The following is an 18,433-nucleotide window of genomic DNA, read 5'->3' on the forward strand; positions in this document are numbered from 1 at the left end:
TATTTTCTAAACATTCAAACAGCTGTGCAATGTCTTGGATTGATTGGATTCCCATCATATAAAATTACAGTTATATAAAAAAAAATTCTTTTGACATGTTCAATTTTTTCTTTGTAATGCTTCATCCTGGCAAACAAAACAAAGTCGATAATTTTTTGACATCTTCATTGTTTTGGCTTCAGAGTTTGCTAAAAAGAAAAAAAACAATCAACCAAATAAAGGTCTAAGTTATCTACAACAAGCTGATTTCGACGACAAAGGAACCCGAGATTATGATCATTGTATGTTAACGGAAGGTGGAAAGATGGTGGCAGGTGGGGATCAGGACCTGCAGCAATGGAATGCACAAGGGTCTGATAATGCTCGCCACGAAAAAATATTTGTATCAGTTAGATTAAGGCCTCTTAATGAAAAGGAAATTCAAAGCAATGACTTTGCTGATTGGGAGAGCATCAACAGCACAACCATTTTGTTCAAGAATGGCCTTGGTGAACGGTCCATGAATCCGAATGCCTATAATTTCGGTAATCAAATCCCCTTAAATTCGAAAGCTCCTGTCATAGTTTTTTCTGTTAGACCTTGTTATAACTTGTAAGCAGAATTTATGCATATTTTGGTAAGTGCATTGCCTTTCTTTTACTGTTGTGTCATGTGTTGATTATTGAAAAGTAGGCAAGAAAACTTAGTTACCAATTATGTTATGCATCTTCATGTTTAGATTTATTTTTTAATGAAGTTTTTCCTTGTTTTTGTGTTGTACATTGACAGACAGAGTATTTGGTCATAACGACTCAACGAGGAAAGTTTACGAGGAAGCAGCCAAAGAAATTGCTCTCTCTGTTCTCAATGGCATTAACTGTGAGTAATGTTCTAAAATCTGTTACAATTTGGTTATGTTTATGGTGCTTAATTTTCATGTTATTGTTTCAAAGTAGGTTTACTTTTTTCGATTTGTCTGATCTAGCTAGCGTCTTTGCTTATGGACAAACAAGCAGTGGGAAGACCTTCACAATGAACGGAATTACACATTATGCTGTAGCAGATATATATGATTACATAGAACAGGTACGAGAAACTCTTTATAACCGTGATCTGCGAATTCAGCACATCACAGCTATACACAACACTAAAGTGTCCCTCTATCCCAAGATGCCCCCTTATAAGTCCCCAAGATTGCCGAAGATACCATAAATATAATTTAAACGTACAGGCAGAAAATGAAAACATATTCGTGCATCTAAAATTTTAAGAACCAGTAATAGCCGGTCACTCAGACATTTCTAACAAAATTATGTATGTTTTTGGACAATGTGACAGCAAAAGGAGCGTGAATTTGTGTTGAAGTTCTCAGCTATTGAAATCTATAATGAACTTGTTAGGGACCTTCTAAGTACAGACACTAACCCACTCCGACTTCTGGATGATCCTGAGGTTTGTATTAGATCAGTACTTTACAGGCATATTTGAGACTTGTCATAAGAAATGAAACCACCTTAAATGCTGGTTGACTTTGGTTTAACAGAGAGGCACAGTTGTTGAGAAGTTAACTGAGGAAACTCTCCAAGATAAGAGCCATCTTCTAGAGCTAATTGCCGTATGTGAAGGTACAGACTTGTGTGCAGAGGCAAGAGCAAATTTAGAGTGTTTAGTAGGAGTCACAGAAACTAACTGATGTTTGTTTTTCATTACTCGTAGCTCAAAGACAGACGGGTGAGACTTCTCTGAATGAAGCCAGCTCTAGATCTCATCAAATCCTCAGACTGGTAAGCTCTTCCATTACATTAAAGAACTGAATTAGCTCAATCACAAATGAAACTATGTTGGGGCATGATTTGCTCATAAACTAATTGGAACTTTTGTAGACGATTGAAAGCTCTGCTCGTAGATTTGGTGGTGGAAATTCAAGTATTCTTGCAGCAAATGTGGTATGTTGAAGTATTAGTTGATCTTTTCTCCCAACTCTTATGTGATATAAGGAAAAGGCAGTAGTAAACTTGACAATGTTTGGCATGCAGAACTTTGTGGACCTTGCAGGAAGCGAGCGTACTTCTCAGACATTAGCAACTGGTGCAAGATTGAAAGAAGGTTCCCACATAAATCGAAGTTTGTTAACTCTTGGAAAGGTTATTCGCACATTAAGGTTTGTTTGTTAACCTCTTTCAAGTCTTGAAAAAAACATTACTGTATTTTTAAGAACACGAAGTCTTAAGGCACTACTATAACTTGATTACAGCAAGGGAAAGAATGGACACATTCCTTATCGAGACTCCAAGTTAACACGCATACTACAAAACTCTTTAGGAGGAAATGCGAGGACAGCCATAATATGTACCATGAGCCCTGCTCACAGTCATCTAGAACAATCAAGAAACACCCTCTTATTTGCAAGTTGTGCGAAAGAAGTTAGCACTAATGCACAGGTTAATGTGGTAATGTCTGACAAAGCATTGGTGAAGCAGCTAAGGAAAGAGTTGGCCAAATTAGAGAGCGATTTGAAGAACATGCCCATGGTTTCTTCCAAGGGCGATGTTGCAGCTGCTCTGAGAGAAAAAGAAATTCAGATAGAAAAGGTGTAAACAAATTTTCAATTGTATTTAAGTTGTGTTTTATACGTCTGCATATGTTGATCTTATATTTGTAAAAATCTGTGTAAAACAGATGGACAAAGAAATAAAAGAACTCAGTAGACAACGCGACCTTGCTCAAACAAAGGTGGAAGAGCTTCTACAGTCAACCAAAAAGGAGGTTTCAAAACCACAGGATGATGAATATGACCATCATAGAATTGATTCACGGGATAAATTATCATGGTTTGACGATACATCAGAAATATCTGACGGATCAGATTACAGGCGTCTTGATGCAGACCTGGCAACTTCTGAATCCTTTCAGTATCTTGATCAACAGGACAATTATGACCTTAGTACTCAACGGTCTGATCTTCTAGAAAACATTGACGTTCTGCCAAATGAGCCCTCACTGCAAACACTGGACAACAACACTCTAGATTTCACTCCTGATGATCTATCACTAAGATGGGGGGAAATGGGCAGCACTGGCAACATCAGAAGAAGAATCGATGAAGACGATGAAGATAACTGCAAGGAGGTTCGGTGTATTGAAGTTGAAGAAAGAAGCATTAGCAAGAATTCCGAATCATCAGATCCTGTAATGATTTCTCCTCGAGAGAAAGAAATTCAGGAAGAGGATGTCGTAAAAGATGTGCAAGGAAGAGAGTACACCACATCCGATGATGAAATAGAGAGTGAAGAGGAGAAAGAAAATGAAAAAGAAAGATTTAAAGTCAAAGAAGAGAAGTTTGCCTTATCAGTTGGAAAGAATGAAGATAATGAGACACCACATTCTGCTGCTGAGTATAAAGCACCAATGACTGAAAAGAACGAAGAGAGGGAGTCGCATCACTGTGATTCTGAACACGATCAATTGGTAAAAAGGATCAAGGAACTCCAAAGGACTATTGACATGCTTGTTAACCACAACCCCTTGGGAAATTTCTCTCCTTGTTCCATCGACACAGAGAGATTGAGCAACAAAGGGTCGAGCTTCAGCAGGAGCAGAAGCTGCAAGGCAATTTTAACATCAAACCCCGCTTCATCTATCACTTTTGATAAGGTAGTGCTCCATTCTAGGGACTTATCATTTGCTGGATTTGGTGAAGAGATGAGCTCGGAAAGACCAAAGGGCTTGCCTCGGGGTTCAGATCACATTCCTATGGGTAATGGAAAGCCTTCGAGATTTGGCCTCCCTATACCTTCTATTAGGAATGCAATAATGAACGAAATGGAACAGGAAGTTAAGAACTCAGATGTCAGTGATGCTTCCAGCTTTTACAGCTCTGCTGTAGAGACAAATGGAAATGCCGAACATGAGTCTGGCAAGCATATGGGATATGAAATGGTCAGTAAATAAGTATGTCCTGTTTTGCATTGATTTTGGTTATGATTCACATTAAGAGGGCAGGACATGATTTTCACACCCAAATTTTGCAATCGCGAATTTCCATTTCCCTGAATTAGTAAACTGAAGTTCTTTAAATACTGTCCCTTTTCCCAATCGTTTTCAACTATTCAGTTAGTGGTCAGGAATTGTATCATTTGTAAAACTATTAGATGTAAAATACTCATGTGTACAGATAAAAATGTAGGACATGAGAAGGGAAATATGAACACACAAGGGAATTGATATACTTGCTTTTTGCAGGATGGTAACAAAGTTGAGGAGGAAAATGAACCAAAGGACAGTGAATCAAGTGAAAGTGCAAGAGATGTTGCTTCATACGTGATGAGGGTAAGGGATTCCATGTCAGAAGGAGCGATGAGCACTGTGCAATCCCCATCAAATTGGTTCGAGGAATTTGAGAGCCTGCGGTTAAAGATAATCGAACTTTGGCATGCTTGCCATATACCATTAGTCCACAGAACCTATTTTTACTTGCTGTTCAAGGGTGACACATCTGATAAGATCTACTTAGAGGTAGAACTCCGAAGGCTGTCTTTCATCAAAAACAGGTTTGATCAAGGCCAGAAGATTGTTGTGGATGGTGAAGTTTCCACACCATCTTCAAGGTATATCTTATGACTTGTACACTAGCAAGAATTACTAATGCTTTTTTTTAGCCAAGACCATATTTTATATTTAGAATTTTTCCGAAATAATCTGCAAAACTCAAATTTTTTCGGTTGGTTATAATCTGTATTATGAGTATAGTTGAAAATTTCCAGCTTTTGATCAGTTATGCATTGTGTACATTAGAATATATCATTACCTTTAAAGCCTAATCTTACTACTCTTAATTTTATAACACAGCATGAGGGCATTGAATCAAGAAAGGGAGATGTTAATGAGGCAAATGTACAAGAAAATTCCTGTACAAGAAAGGGAGTCAATCTTCGAGCAGTGGGGGATCACAATGAACAGCAAGCAGAGGAGGCTGCAACTAGCTCGCCGCCTTTGGACAGATACCAAAGACATGCAACACATCAGAGAAAGTGCAACACTAGTGGCTAAGCTGGTTGGTTTCGTAGATGAAGGTCAAGTGCCTAAGGAGATGTTTGTTGGTCCAAGTATTGCTACTAAAAGCATAAACCGAAGATCTTATAGCTGGAAATCAAGCATGTCAAGGGTATCCTAATGCTTTCGACATGTAAATGTATAGATTATAATCTCATTCTTTTACAATAACAAACTTTGGTATTAATACTAATCTAACTTTTTTCCTTCTGATTGTTAAACTTTCGGGTGTTGAAAACAGCAACTTTTAACTTCTGACTTCTGTGTTTATTCCACATGAAATATGTGTACTTGACTCATAAATAGCTTATGGATTGCCTTAAGCAGTATAAGCACTACCAACACCCCCCCCCCCCCCCCCCTCTCTATAATTTTGGGCTACCATGGTAAATTTTTTCCCGATAACTTATAAATTATTTCAAATCAAAAATTTAATTCTTATGTAAAATCTTTGAGAATTTTTCTTCAAAAATAAAATATTTATTGATGGTCCTATAAGAGCGTGAGATAATTCAGTTTACAAAGGCCTACATGAAAGAGACAAGAGTTGATCACAAAATTTCAACCAAACAGTTGAACTTTATAGTGTTCGAAAAACCAAACTACTTTGCATCACAACCAGAAGCGAATTTTACTATGAAAATGACCCAAGCTGCTTTAGCAACAAATTGACATAGCATCATCAAGTACTGCCAACAAAAATATACATACAAAGACAACCAAAAGAGAAGAGATATTTACAGATAAACTGAAATTTAAGATTGGAGGACAGCACCTTCAGTGATCTTCCACCCAGAATCAGAATAAGACAGTTCATATCTTGTTGTGTACGTTCGGCTGTAAGAATCATTGTGCTCAGGTTGGGTAGCATCAGTTAAATTTGCTGTCTCTTCAAGAGTAGCTTCTACTGTAGCACGTTTACCATCAAGGGATACTGTCACACTATCGATAATCACATTCAATAGGGAGTATTCCCAAAACCAACCACGCTCTGCAACTTCCTTTGCACGATCAGACCAGATTTTAAGCATGTTGCCATCCAAAACCTGATAGTATGGTGTTAGTAGTTAGAGAATAATTACTAAACGATTCTCATAGTGTTGTCCACAAAAACAATGGAAGGCTTAGACTAACCTCAGGCAACGTCTCAAGGCTATGATTTGGTCCCAAAGCCTGCGATTTAACACTCTGCCATCTTCTCACCAGAACTTCTGCAAGTCTTGCATCCATTTTTGGTATTTTCTTTTCACTATTTTCATTTACTGAGAGGCCTGCAAATATTTTAATGAATTGTAATTACAGAATAAACAAATATGTGCCCCCTGATGCTGGGACTATAATTAATAAACATTGCACTCCACATTTATCACAGATTCACAGTAATAACCTATAAATTTAGCATGTAACTTTGCGAATTGACAAACATGAGTAGGACATTAATTCTGTGATAATGCACTTGTAATGGAATGGTTGGAGTATATAAAAGGTACTCAAATGAGGTGAAGAACAGAGGTTTTAAAAGAGGTCATACCCACATTGGACACATCAGAATCCACCGATGAAGTTGCTGAGCCAACATGCTTTTGAAGAATAGCAGAACCAGTTTTAGCAGGCCAGAGTTTCATGCCAGCCAAAGTCGTCAACCCAATCACCACACCAGCACACAAAACCTTCACACCTACATCTTTTATCTTCTCAGTAATCAATTCTTGTTCATGATATTCTTCAGCAAGATGTTTACTGGCCAACTCAGCATAAATTGAAGTATTATCAAAACCAAGCCCCGCCTCTGCCAATGTATCCTCATATCCAAAGCCATTAACAGCAACATCCTCTTGTCGGGTTATGTGTTCTTCTCCAGAACTAGGAGGAAATACCTTCTGCAATGCCTGTATGACACTAGTGGTAACGTTACCGATTACTGCACTAGCTCCAGCTCCTATCTTCACTATTGCTGCTGCAGCAGCTAATGAGGAGCCACTCCCTCCTTCTAACCGCTCTAAATACCTCAAAACAATAGGGTCATCATAATAATCCCCCAGTCTGAATTGCACATCTTTTGTCTCCCTAAATCTGGTGAAAACCACCTCCATGAGCCAGGTTTCCAATAGTTTACAGAGTCCTGGGAGCATATCACTATCCTCATCATTCCTTGAATTTTCCAGCACAAATTCCACAATTGATGGATCTCTAAAGGTCGAATTTTCAATGTCCAGACCCAACCATGTCCTACACTGATCAAGGTCTCCAACCAACAGAGAACAAAGACCCCTCTCCAATGCAAAATCTTTCTCACGATTTTCTTTAGTAGCATATAAAGAAATGGAATCTCCTATGGGCACCAACTTGGTTTGCTGAAGTTGTCGAAACAAGTCATCAGCATCTTGAATGAGATGAGGCTTCTTGCTAATGAAAGCTTGAGCAACAAGTGCAAGAGCTACTCCGTAAGCTTCAAAGCTTTCAGCTGGAATATTTTTTGGTGTGGCAGTGAAAAGATCAACCTAACACAAAAGACAGCAAATAAATTTATTTCTAGATTGGAATGAGGAGGAAAGGGGACATTCTCCTAAATTTCATATTGGGAAGAGATTCCATGCAAGGGTGTCTAGTGGTGGAGAGTCCCGACTTCAGAGAGGGAATGATGTGTGTGCAGCCCTTATTCTAAAAACCAAAGTTTCTTCTATCCAAGTAATGTCCAACAATGTTCAACTGTATATTTCTAAACTACTAAAGTGTATTTGAGGTTTTGCTAAATTTGTAAGAGTAATTTTACTCTATCTGAATTAATTCGAACATATCATAAATAAGAACAATGTCATGTGAACAGGGACTAAGTCAACTTTGCAAGAACAGTGTTTGATTAACCAATCAACTAGTCTAAAGGAGGGGGTAAAAGGTAATCTATGGAGGTCAAAAATATGGACTTGACCAATGAAGAGCTATTGCAACCAGTTCAATACAGCCAATATCTCAGCTTTATTCCAACATGGAACTTGAATTTACCTAACTCTCAATATACTAAAAAAATTCAAAAGGTCAGACCAGTCAACTACATGCTGATCGGCTTTCTACGTTCTTGCTGTGAAGGTCTAGTGAACATAATTCGCATATAATGATATAAACCATTCTCCAATCCCTTTTTTGCTTACACTTCCAAAATAAGCACTAAGGAAAAATATAGAAAGAAAAATTACAATTTACAATATGAAAGCAACGAATTAACACAATACATGAATACATAGTGAAAAACAAGCAAAGTTTGAACTGACCTGCTCAGCTGCTGTCATATGCAAAAAGGCTTCATTCATAAAATCCTCACGAGTGAAACCTCCGGCTATAGCTGCAGCACCACCTCCTCCAACAGACCATAATATGTTACGCACACCGTGCAGGCCTTCATCCCTTTTCTTCCGATATTCATCAGTGAGAGGCAAAGCCAAGAGCTCCAAAACATAACGGGGTTTAAGCTCCTCCAATGTCTCATCAATCTGTGCTTGTAAATCTGGTGCAAGACTACTTGAACCTTCCTCCTACACAACAAAAATATCAGAGTCCCAAGGTAAGGCCTCAGAGTTTTGGCGTATTTATAATTAAATACACAATCCAATCCTAAATAAGTGGGATTATGATTAACAATCCTAGGATTAGCTTTTCTCTCTAAGTGAGTTCCTTTAAGCCGCCTCATTATGCATTTACTAAAAATACTTCGTATAATCAGCTGGAATATGTGATTCTGGAGTCCTAAACAAAATATTTAATTCTCTTACATCATAACCAACTAATTCCTGAATCTGTTACCTGCAAGAGTTTTAGAGCACGTTCCAGGGCCTCGCAGCCAAAGACATAATCAGGAGGAGACAATGACATTGCATCCCTTGAGAAGTCAACAAAAGCAAGGGCCATTGCCAACACAATATCATGCTTGAAGGGTTTGGGTAGTCTCTCTTTCAGCAACGCATCTCCAATTCTAAGGACTAGTTCAGACTCCCCGGCCTCTTGCAGAATACACAATGCACCTGGCACCTAAAGCACGAAAACCCACAAATCAAATGAGATAATCACAGATTAGTGCCCTTTAATATGAAAATTCTTTCAACATGTTAGCATATATATATATATATATATATATATATATATAACATATACAATTTCCAATATCAATTCCCAATACTGAGAAATGCCAATGAGTGTACAAAAGCCAATGTGTTAGAGGAATTTTCATTTAATTACACCTTCAAGCCACCCAACACCATGTCTAATATGATATCCTTTCCCCAAATATAGTGTTGCCCACCTATCAACACTTCTAACAACATTTCTACATAATCGAATCCTAATGAAGCTCGTGACATAGATAGCACAGTACTAGCAATTAACTATCCATTTCAATAAGCAAAAGAACAACCAAAAAATTTACAAAACTTAATGAAGCCACATATATAAAAAGTACAAACTCGCCTTGTCAAAAGGGACGTCGAAGAGGGTAGTCTCTTCAAATTCATCAGAAAGACCCGAATTATATTCTCTTCTTGCACTGGGGTTAGAAAGAGTGTCACAAGCAGCTTGAAGAATTTGTCTTCGGGCAATAAGAGTATCTTGGGTGAACCCATATTGCGGGGGCTTTGAAACCTTTCCCTCATAAGCTCTCCTTATCCCATCTCCCAGAAAATGGGTCTCCGCTCCCAACACCTGAAAGGAAAGAAGGAAGATAAATAAAGTTCAAATGTACAAAATTTAAAGTTGGTAATTCTGAATTTCAGCTCAAAATTAAGAATTCCACTCTATGTGTCAAAAATAACAAATGTGCAAATAGCAGAACTAAATTTGTCATATTCACTTCAATTATAAGACCAATACAATAATTAGTTGATCACATTTTCAATTAAAATGAAGAATTTCAACCAAAATAATAACTAAAAAAAAAAGTGGGTATTCTGAATTTCAACCTAAAATCAAAATTTGCAAATGTGGGTAATCTCAATTCAAGCTCAAATTTCTTTAATTTTCAACTCGGAACTAGTAATCACTAAGGTAGGTTATCACAATTTCAACTCAAAACTAAGAATCCCAAAGTTACCCAAATCACATTATCAACTCAAAATCAAAAATTACAAACCTGGGTAAATCCCATGATAACCCAAAATCACAAAATCCAAACAAAATGGGTAATCTCAATTTCAACTCAAAATCACAAATTTATCAATAAAAAACCTGGGCATACATGATACATCCATTCATAATGCAAACACAAATACCAGAATTCTGTACAATACCTGATAAAAATTAAGGGGAATGGAGATATTGCGGTCAGGAGGAGAGAGAGAAGGAGGAATAGAAGTAGGGGTAGAAGAAGAAGAAGAAGAAGATGAAGTGGAAGTATCAGAAATTGAAGTGGGTAAGAATTGGAAGTCGGAGAGTAAGCGGTCAGCCCATTTACTGCCGGGAAATGACGTCGATGCGCCGGAGTTTGTGGCGGCGCCGGCGGCGGTGACGGTGGTGGGGCGGTGAAGGAAGTCTTTTCTTGAGGAAGAAGATGAGAGAGGTGGTCGGAGAGTGGGGTAGCAGAGATTGTAGCCCAAATGTGTGAGGGCTTCCATTGTTGTTTGTTTGTTGAAATTGTGATTGTCAAGTGAAGTGAAGATTGTAGTGTGTTTTTTTGTTTGTTAAACCCTCTCCAAATTCTCTACTTTAACACTCCATAATTCTCTAGATACGAGTCATACGAGTATTCGTCTAGTCGCGGTAAAGCTAATGGTTGCGGGTAGATTTTAGTGGTTGAGTCGTGACTCGCGAGTATCTTTTAGAGTTGCGGGTAATTGTCATTCATTACACCGCACTCGTACCAAGTAAAGGTTAGTTGTCGAATCAATTGTTGATAGTATTAGTGTTAAGCAAAAGTAACAGTTTATTAAAATACTACTCCCTCCGTTCCTGAAAAAATGAACCATTTGACCTAATATTAGTCCCAAAAAGAATGATCATTTGCATTAAAACACCCACCAATTTGTAATAATATTTGTGCAAAATTAGCTTTTCCATATAAAAATTTGATTTTCCATGTAATTTTATTACTTTCTCTCGCTATTTTTTTACAAACCCCATGTAAATTTATCTTTCCAATATAATTTTACTTCTTTTTATTTAACTTTCTTAATACCCGCGTAATCAACCCAAATGGGTCGTTCTTTTGGGGACGGAGGGAGTATTAAAAAGTACTCCCTCCGTTTATAAATACTGCTCCATTTCTCCATGCGCGAAGTTTTAGGAAAAATTGGAAAAAGTATTAAAATATGGAGATAGCGGGGTTGGTGGAAGGTAGATGGGAGGAAAGAGAATCTAAAAGTAATAAAATTGGGTCCACTAGTTCAGAAAAATGAATTAAATATTATAAAAGTTTTCCAAATAAGGAAATAGAGCAAGTATTTTAAAACGGCCGCAAAAGGAAACTAAAGCAAGTATTTTAAAACGGAGGGAGTACTAATTATAATTTGTCAAACATTACTTTAAAGCGTTAATACATTAAATGTTTGAAAAACGCTGCCTCTACCCTGTCTACTACCTAAATCGCTACATTGTCTTACACTAACTGCTGCCTATAACGCTATCATCATCAGACCTAATTTGCGAAATTTTAGAGCATAGCAAAGGGTTGGTGGGTTGGACCAAGTTTTTAGGTTATTTATAGGGCTGGATGCCCAGGCATAGTTGGATATTTGGGCCAAAACGAAAATTAACTTGAAGTTTAAGGGTTTTTGTCAATTCCATGAGATTTATTTACTATCTTAAAAAGCCAAATAAATTGTTCTACCATAACAAGTTCATAATTTCTTTCATATTAATATTATGACTAACCTAGTAACGAAGTCTTGGAAGCTTTCAAAAAGGTAACAAGCTTCACTCTTGAATGCAAATTGCAAAATAAGGGTTTTTGTCAATTCCAGGAGTATGCTATAAGCATTGGAAGTCATCTATACGTACAAATTGAATTGACAAAGTAATTAGGCATTTCAATGCTTACGTACTCTAGAGCGAGACTTGTTCTCAAACTATGTATTTATAAATTAGAGAGCCACAAGGGCATGGGTGAGAATCGATCTCAGGATCTCCTGAAGTCTCAAAATATGGAGTAGTAGTTTGTGAAAATATTAGTGATATGATCAAATTTGGAAATGTACACTAAATAGTACAAGTAATTCACATAAAAATACGAATTACAAAAAGTATGTAGCATTCATGAAATTCTAAATAAGAGTTTATATGAGTTACATACATTCTAACTCTCAACTTCACTTAACTTCAAACACACCAAATTTAAAAGTCTATTAGTCATAAGAAAGTTTTTTGACTATTTATTTGTAAGTCTTAAATAGGTAAATTTTACTATTACAAAGTTTTTAATATACTTTTCATGCATGTTATTGAATCTGACGATGATATTAATTAGAGCATGCACCAAAGTCATCATTTCTGCAATAAGAATGAAAAATGATGTGTTAGAAATAATTGATTTTAATTAAATCAAATAATAAGAAAATATAGACGTATAAAAAGTAAAGAGTGAGGATTATACTTCAAAGCATATTAGTTATACTTGAATTCGAAGGGCTCAGCACCAAACTGAGATATCATCAATTGTTGCTCAGCTAATTCTTTCTGTGATACAATAAAAGTACAAACAAGTATGGAGTAACACGTTACATATATAATGGTCATTTAATTTCAAATATGTAGGTCAAATCATTTACTAATAAATACTCCAATCCATCGTTATTTATAAATACGTTATTTTAAGATTTTGACATTATTCACGGCTGATGAGTTTACGGTTTATATAAAATAAAGACGAAAGGAGTGTACGTAGCAATAAATAAGTTTTAATTTGTAGTTTTGATCATAGAAGGTAAGAGTGACTTTTAGTCTTTTAGATACATAACGTACCTTGCGTTGGCGAATGTCTTGAAGGGTTTTCTGTAAACTCTGTTCCATCTCTGTAATTTTTTCAATGCTAGTCACAGTTTTTGGATTCTCCCAGTAACTGCATTTCAAAATTTGACTCAAAACAAATACCAGTAAATCTTTGAAAGTTCTGACAAATTATATGCTTGATATATACACTTGAATAAATTTATGAATTTACAATAAATATGCACATAGTAACTATATAATACCTCTTCTTCAGTTTGAGATCAGCAAGTTTCTGTTTTTTCTCAATTAATTTTTGTCCCAAATCCTATTTCGTGACATCACAATATATATATTTAGTTAATTAACTCAAGATCAGATTTAATTAATAGATTAAAAGATTAGAGAAGTAGATTAAACAAGAAACTAAGAAAGGAAGATGTACTAACCTCCACTGTCTTGACTTTCCTGAAAGTAATTAGAAAAATATATTATCATCAATAAATTTTTGTCATCATCATTATTCTTGTATGTTTGTGTATGTGCTCTAAAACTGAAATTACTATCAATATGTATAATTGTGTGTGTGTTTTAGTAAGGTATTTTGTTGGAGATTGCAAAATGGCTCTATTTACCACTTAATTAATCTCAACTTATAAAACACTTTTTTACGCTTTTATTTTGGTCATAAATGTTTTGTTATATAATTACTGCAATGTCCACTTCTTTAATTAATCTATATCCGAAAACAAGTACTTAATGAACAATAAGAATCGAACCCTAATTAAGATAGGCTCACAATCAAGGGGAAGATGGAAGCAACAATAATCAATAATGCTCCATTTTTGTTGAATCTTTTTTTTTTTTTTTTGGGTGAAGAAGAGGGGCAAGCTCCTTTTGTTGATTCTTTTTACATGTATGGGTTTTGAATATGGTGTGACAATACACAATAGGAATATACTTATATACTATTACATTTGCATGAGTGCATGCATTACCTTAGCTTGTTTATTTGCATAAAAAGAAAAGGTACACAATAAATTATGGAACTGGAACCTAACCACCTAAAACTGATCCCTGAATTCAGATTAATTAGCCCAAAAGGTAAACCGGATGAAACACTAAAAAAAAAGTAGGGAACTCTTCTCTCAAGACTTTAGTTATGCATTATAACGTAGAAAAAGATAAGTATAAAGTATGAAGTGTATCATTTGAATTTAGGACAAAGAAACATACCATCCCTCAGAAAGGGTTTGGACATCTACAATGTACCCTTCTCTTTGATAAGTACTTCTGATTGTCTGCTTTCCACAAAAATAAAATTTAAATATAATAATACGTAATGCTCTCATAAAGATTAAAGAAAAAGAAATCCAACAGTGAATTAAATCATCTTAATTAGAAAAGAAAATAAAAATTCTTGATAAATTAATTGTAAAATAACAACGTGAATAATAGAAGTTAAATTATCATTTGGGCTTATTATCAACGAAATTTAGATACTTACCTTAAGGTTGTCAAGTCTCCTAAAATAAATTATAAATAAATTTACGTAAGTGTATAACAAATTAATGGAAAGATGTCAAACAAAAGATATAGATAATTAAAAATTAGAACACTAACCTCTTTTCTCTATCACCATAAGGAATCATAGAAAACCTCCTCATCATATTCACAAAATTGCTGAAATTAAAATATCAGAATAAACGTTATTGCAATACAAAGTGTATAGAGAAGATTTTGTTTTATTAAATTTCCATAGATTCAATAGAACGAATTTCTGTCCAAAAAAAAAAAAAAATGAACGAATTCAATAAAATTTGCATCTGAATAAAAAAAAAATAATTGAAAATTTTATGACTATCATTCAAAGAACTATCCGAATACACGAGACTTTTCTTTAATTTATGAAAAAAAATTGCCAACTTTTTTTCTTAGTTGAATTTCTATTAGTCTATATATATATATATATATATATATATATATATATATATATATATATATCTTGCATGTTGTGTTAATTAAGCTATATTATCCGTAAAGGCAAATAAGGAACAAAACTAATCTTTCTTCAAAAAAAAAAAAAAAGGAACAAAACTAATCTCCTAAATGTTTTAATTTTAACTACATGTCTAAATTTCTTTTTGCTTTTTCATGTATGTCATTTTTTGATTAATTATCAGTATTTTCTATAGCTAGCGCGCCTACTACATAGTTACTCATCGTTTAATTAAATCTTATCTTATAAAATCTAAATTTTAGAACATGCATGCATGGTGTCCAAAAAATAAATATCAATTCATTTTATTATTGTTTCAGTCCACAATTATATCAAATTGCATATCAATATTAAGTACTATATATCCGTGATAAATTTTATGAGATGATACAAATTTTGAAAAAAAAAAATTGATTGCATCTAAAAAAAATATATACTTCGTAGCATGTTTCATAAATCTAAATTGATGAACCACTGTCACTTAAAGAACTATTCAAATCCCTAAGACTTTTCTTTATAAAATATAGGAAAATACTTTATGCTTGGTCGAATAACAAACGTATACGGATTTAAATCATGCTCGTCATTTGCTAATTACGCTATAATATCCATAAAAGTATGTGTAAAATAATAAAACAAAACCCTAGCTGGACCTTTGTAATAATATCTTGCGTTTTTTTTAATTGTTCTTCCTTACATATCGCAAGTGATTGTTAAATTATCCTTTAAGATATATAACTATTGGCTTTTTAACAGTGCGCCATTACACAATTACTCCACATCAATTAAAATCTTCTATATATATATGGAATTTAAGAATGTGCAAGGTGAACAATTTTATTTTTTTAAAATATATATTTGTCATCCTATTGTTTCAATCTTTAATTGAATCGAATTGTATCTCACTATATATATTAAATATAAAATGGATATATTTTAAATATAAAATGGTGATATATATTATGAAATGATACAAATTAGATAAAGGTTTGCTTGCCTATTTTTTCCCATATGAAAACTAGGGATGCCGGTAGGAGAAAATCCAAGGAAAAGAACATCAGTTCCCGTAAGAACACTCATTTCTTCAACTTTCTTTTCCACAACTGATTTATTTTGCAGATAGTATTTTTCTCTTGATAGCTTCCCATTCAACTTCTCCAACTGCATCTTTGGTCTCGCCATTTTTCCCTATACTTTTTGATCGCGCTTTTTTCTTTAGTAGAAGAATTTATTATAAATTTTATTTAAAAAGAGGGATAGTTTTCAAATGGCTACAATAAAATTGTGGCCATTATATTAGATCAAATCTTAACCATTCATCAAATTTTGACTAATCCAAACCTTTCATGGGATGACTTTGTGAAAAAAGAAAAATTAAGAGAAAAAAACTACTGCACGTTTTTTCGGTTTTTGTCCTTCAATTTTACTATGTACTTTGCTTTGCTCCCTTCTCCTTAGAAATCCCATCTTGTTCCAGATCTTCCCAGAAAAATAATTAAGGCTAAGATTCAATTCGGTTACGGCGGACTTATCATTTGCGATTACTTGTTTCTGAAAGCAGATTACAATAATTGGGAAGATGATCGAATGTTTAATTTGGGTGGGGAAAAAAATCCAATTATCTATCCTTTGTTAATCCTAATTATATAATCAATTGTGTTTACAACATGCTTACATATATATTTGATGGAGATGTCCTTTGTTAGTTTGTTTGGAGGAACGTTTCAAAAAAAAAAAAAAAAAAAAAAAAGTTTGTTTGGAGGAAGAGAAACCATTAATGGCGAAAACCTTTTTTTTTTCTTGCGTAAAACCATTTTATTTTAGTAAAAAATAAACTGTTTTTTTTTTTTCAATTATATTTTTTATGTCAACTAATTACATGGACGGACTAGATTGATCCCAGAACTTTGAAGGGTCAAGATTAAAATTAGTTACAATAGCTACATTTTTATTGTAGCCATTGAAAAGTCTTCCAATATAAGAGATTTCAAGACTTAATATTTAATTAAAATGTAATTATGGAAATATATCGAATCACAGTGATCTGGATCAATTCAAGATTTTGGACATATGTAAATTGTACTTAATTTTTGATAGAAAATCCAAAGTGATACACAATACTTTTTGTGTTTTTGATATGTATGTAATACTTTGACTTAGGCCCCGTTCTCTTCACCTTAATTTGGCTTAACTGAAATTATTTTACTGAACTTAAATTTTTTTTTACTGAACTAAAATTAATTGTATTGAATTGAAATTATTTTTGTTGAACTGAAATTATTATTACAGATTTTCTATTATAATTCTTCTTTAAGAAAACTAAATTTTACTGAACTGAACTTATTTTTACTGAACTTAAATTATTTTTACTTAATATTATTTTTTTAAAGGTGAAGAGAACATGGCCTTATACACTTTTTTTTTTTTTTTTTTTTTTTTTACAAGAAGAAAAAGGATTTCATTAATGAAAGATAGTCAAACGGCACTTACAAACAAATCCTAGGAAATCTAAAATTCCAATATTGCAAGTACAAATCACCTTAGAACTAGTTACATTGCAGATTCGATCAACGACCGCCTTAATGAATCATCATCTGAAGCAATACAATCTATGAGTTAGCACTAATTTGGCTTGAGATCCACGTACGGACGAATAGTTGTTTGAGTGAAAAAACTCATATGACCTTCTAGATACTTCTGAAGATTGTGAAACCCTAAATTTTCAAACTTTGTCAGACGAACAAGCAAAGAAATTAAGCCTAATAAGATGAACACTATCATATATAGAGATGGGATCCATTTATTGAAAGCAATTAATTAAAAGCTTTTTGGGGTTTACCACCGATAAAAACACCGGTAGAAGCCCCTACAAACATTTACAATTGAGACCAGAAGAAAAGAGATGAAAAAGAAAGAGAGAAAATGAGAAGAGTGAAGGAAAACCTTCAAATAAAAAAAAAATAAAATAAAAAAAAATAAAAAAATAGAAAATCTAGTAATAGAGGCTAGAAAAACCCTCCCAAGGAAAATACCCTAGAGGAAACAAAAAAACCCTCCTAAGCAGAAAAGTATAGTAGAAAACCTAGAGGGAACAACTTTCAACGTTTAACTTATACACTATTTATATACTTACGTTTGACTAATATAATTTTTATTGCAGTAAACTTAAATATGATCATGCGAAATCTTAGCTTGGTAGATTTACTTCGAATTATGTTATTCGGATGAACACAAGGGTCAATCAAAAATTCAAAATTACAATGTTTAGTTAAATAAATTTGAATAATAATAATAATAATAATAATAATAATAATAATAATAATAATAATAATAATAATAATAATAGTAATAATAATTATTGAATAACCATCAATCAAATTCTAATTTACCCCAAATTTTCTATTGAACGTTTGGAAGGTTGTTTAGAATTTTTGTTAGTCACACACATTAGTGTCGAAAATAAATATCAATAAGAACACATGAACATCAATAAGAATAAAA

General features: G+C 33.9%; 3 protein-coding genes across 3 annotated transcripts; 1 reads left to right on the top strand and 2 right to left on the bottom strand.

Moving 5' to 3' along the window:
- The first annotated feature begins 115 nt into the window (after positions 1–115).
- On the top strand, positions 116–5,306 carry LOC145613513 (kinesin-like protein KIN-7J). Its single transcript, XM_081668632.1, has 13 exons — positions 116–524; positions 769–858; positions 965–1,065; positions 1,318–1,431; positions 1,523–1,604; positions 1,696–1,763; positions 1,863–1,925; positions 2,016–2,140; positions 2,234–2,570; positions 2,659–3,317; positions 3,411–3,918; positions 4,240–4,586; positions 4,828–5,306. The coding sequence occupies exons 1-13, from the start codon at positions 284–286 to the stop codon at positions 5,150–5,152; spliced, it is 3,060 nt and encodes a 1,019-aa protein (XP_081524758.1). The 5' UTR covers positions 116–283; the 3' UTR covers positions 5,153–5,306.
- A 381-nt stretch (positions 5,307–5,687) lies between these two features.
- Positions 5,688–10,694, bottom strand: LOC145613433 (protein ACCUMULATION AND REPLICATION OF CHLOROPLASTS 6, chloroplastic-like). The gene is made up of 7 exons (XM_081668534.1): positions 10,305–10,694; positions 9,490–9,720; positions 8,830–9,054; positions 8,301–8,561; positions 6,563–7,532; positions 6,166–6,302; positions 5,688–6,077 (listed from the first exon to the last, which is right to left on the bottom strand). Exons 1-7 carry the CDS (start codon positions 10,626–10,628, stop codon positions 5,787–5,789), a joined length of 2,439 nt encoding a protein of 812 aa, XP_081524660.1. The 5' UTR covers positions 10,629–10,694; the 3' UTR covers positions 5,688–5,786.
- Positions 10,695–12,612: 1,918 nt separating this feature from the next.
- LOC145613584 (agamous-like MADS-box protein AGL30) lies at positions 12,613–16,114 on the bottom strand. Its single transcript, XM_081668688.1, has 6 exons — positions 15,930–16,114; positions 14,557–14,616; positions 14,441–14,459; positions 14,170–14,234; positions 12,970–13,066; positions 12,613–12,684 (listed from the first exon to the last, which is right to left on the bottom strand). The coding sequence occupies exons 1-6, from the start codon at positions 16,112–16,114 to the stop codon at positions 12,613–12,615; spliced, it is 498 nt and encodes a 165-aa protein (XP_081524814.1).
- Positions 16,115–18,433: the final 2,319 nt, after the last annotated feature.

Source organism: Chenopodium album, chromosome 25 (genome assembly GCF_948465745.1).
Source record: "Chenopodium album chromosome 25, dcCheAlbu1.1, whole genome shotgun sequence".
NCBI lineage: Eukaryota > Viridiplantae > Streptophyta > Magnoliopsida > Caryophyllales > Amaranthaceae > Chenopodium > Chenopodium album.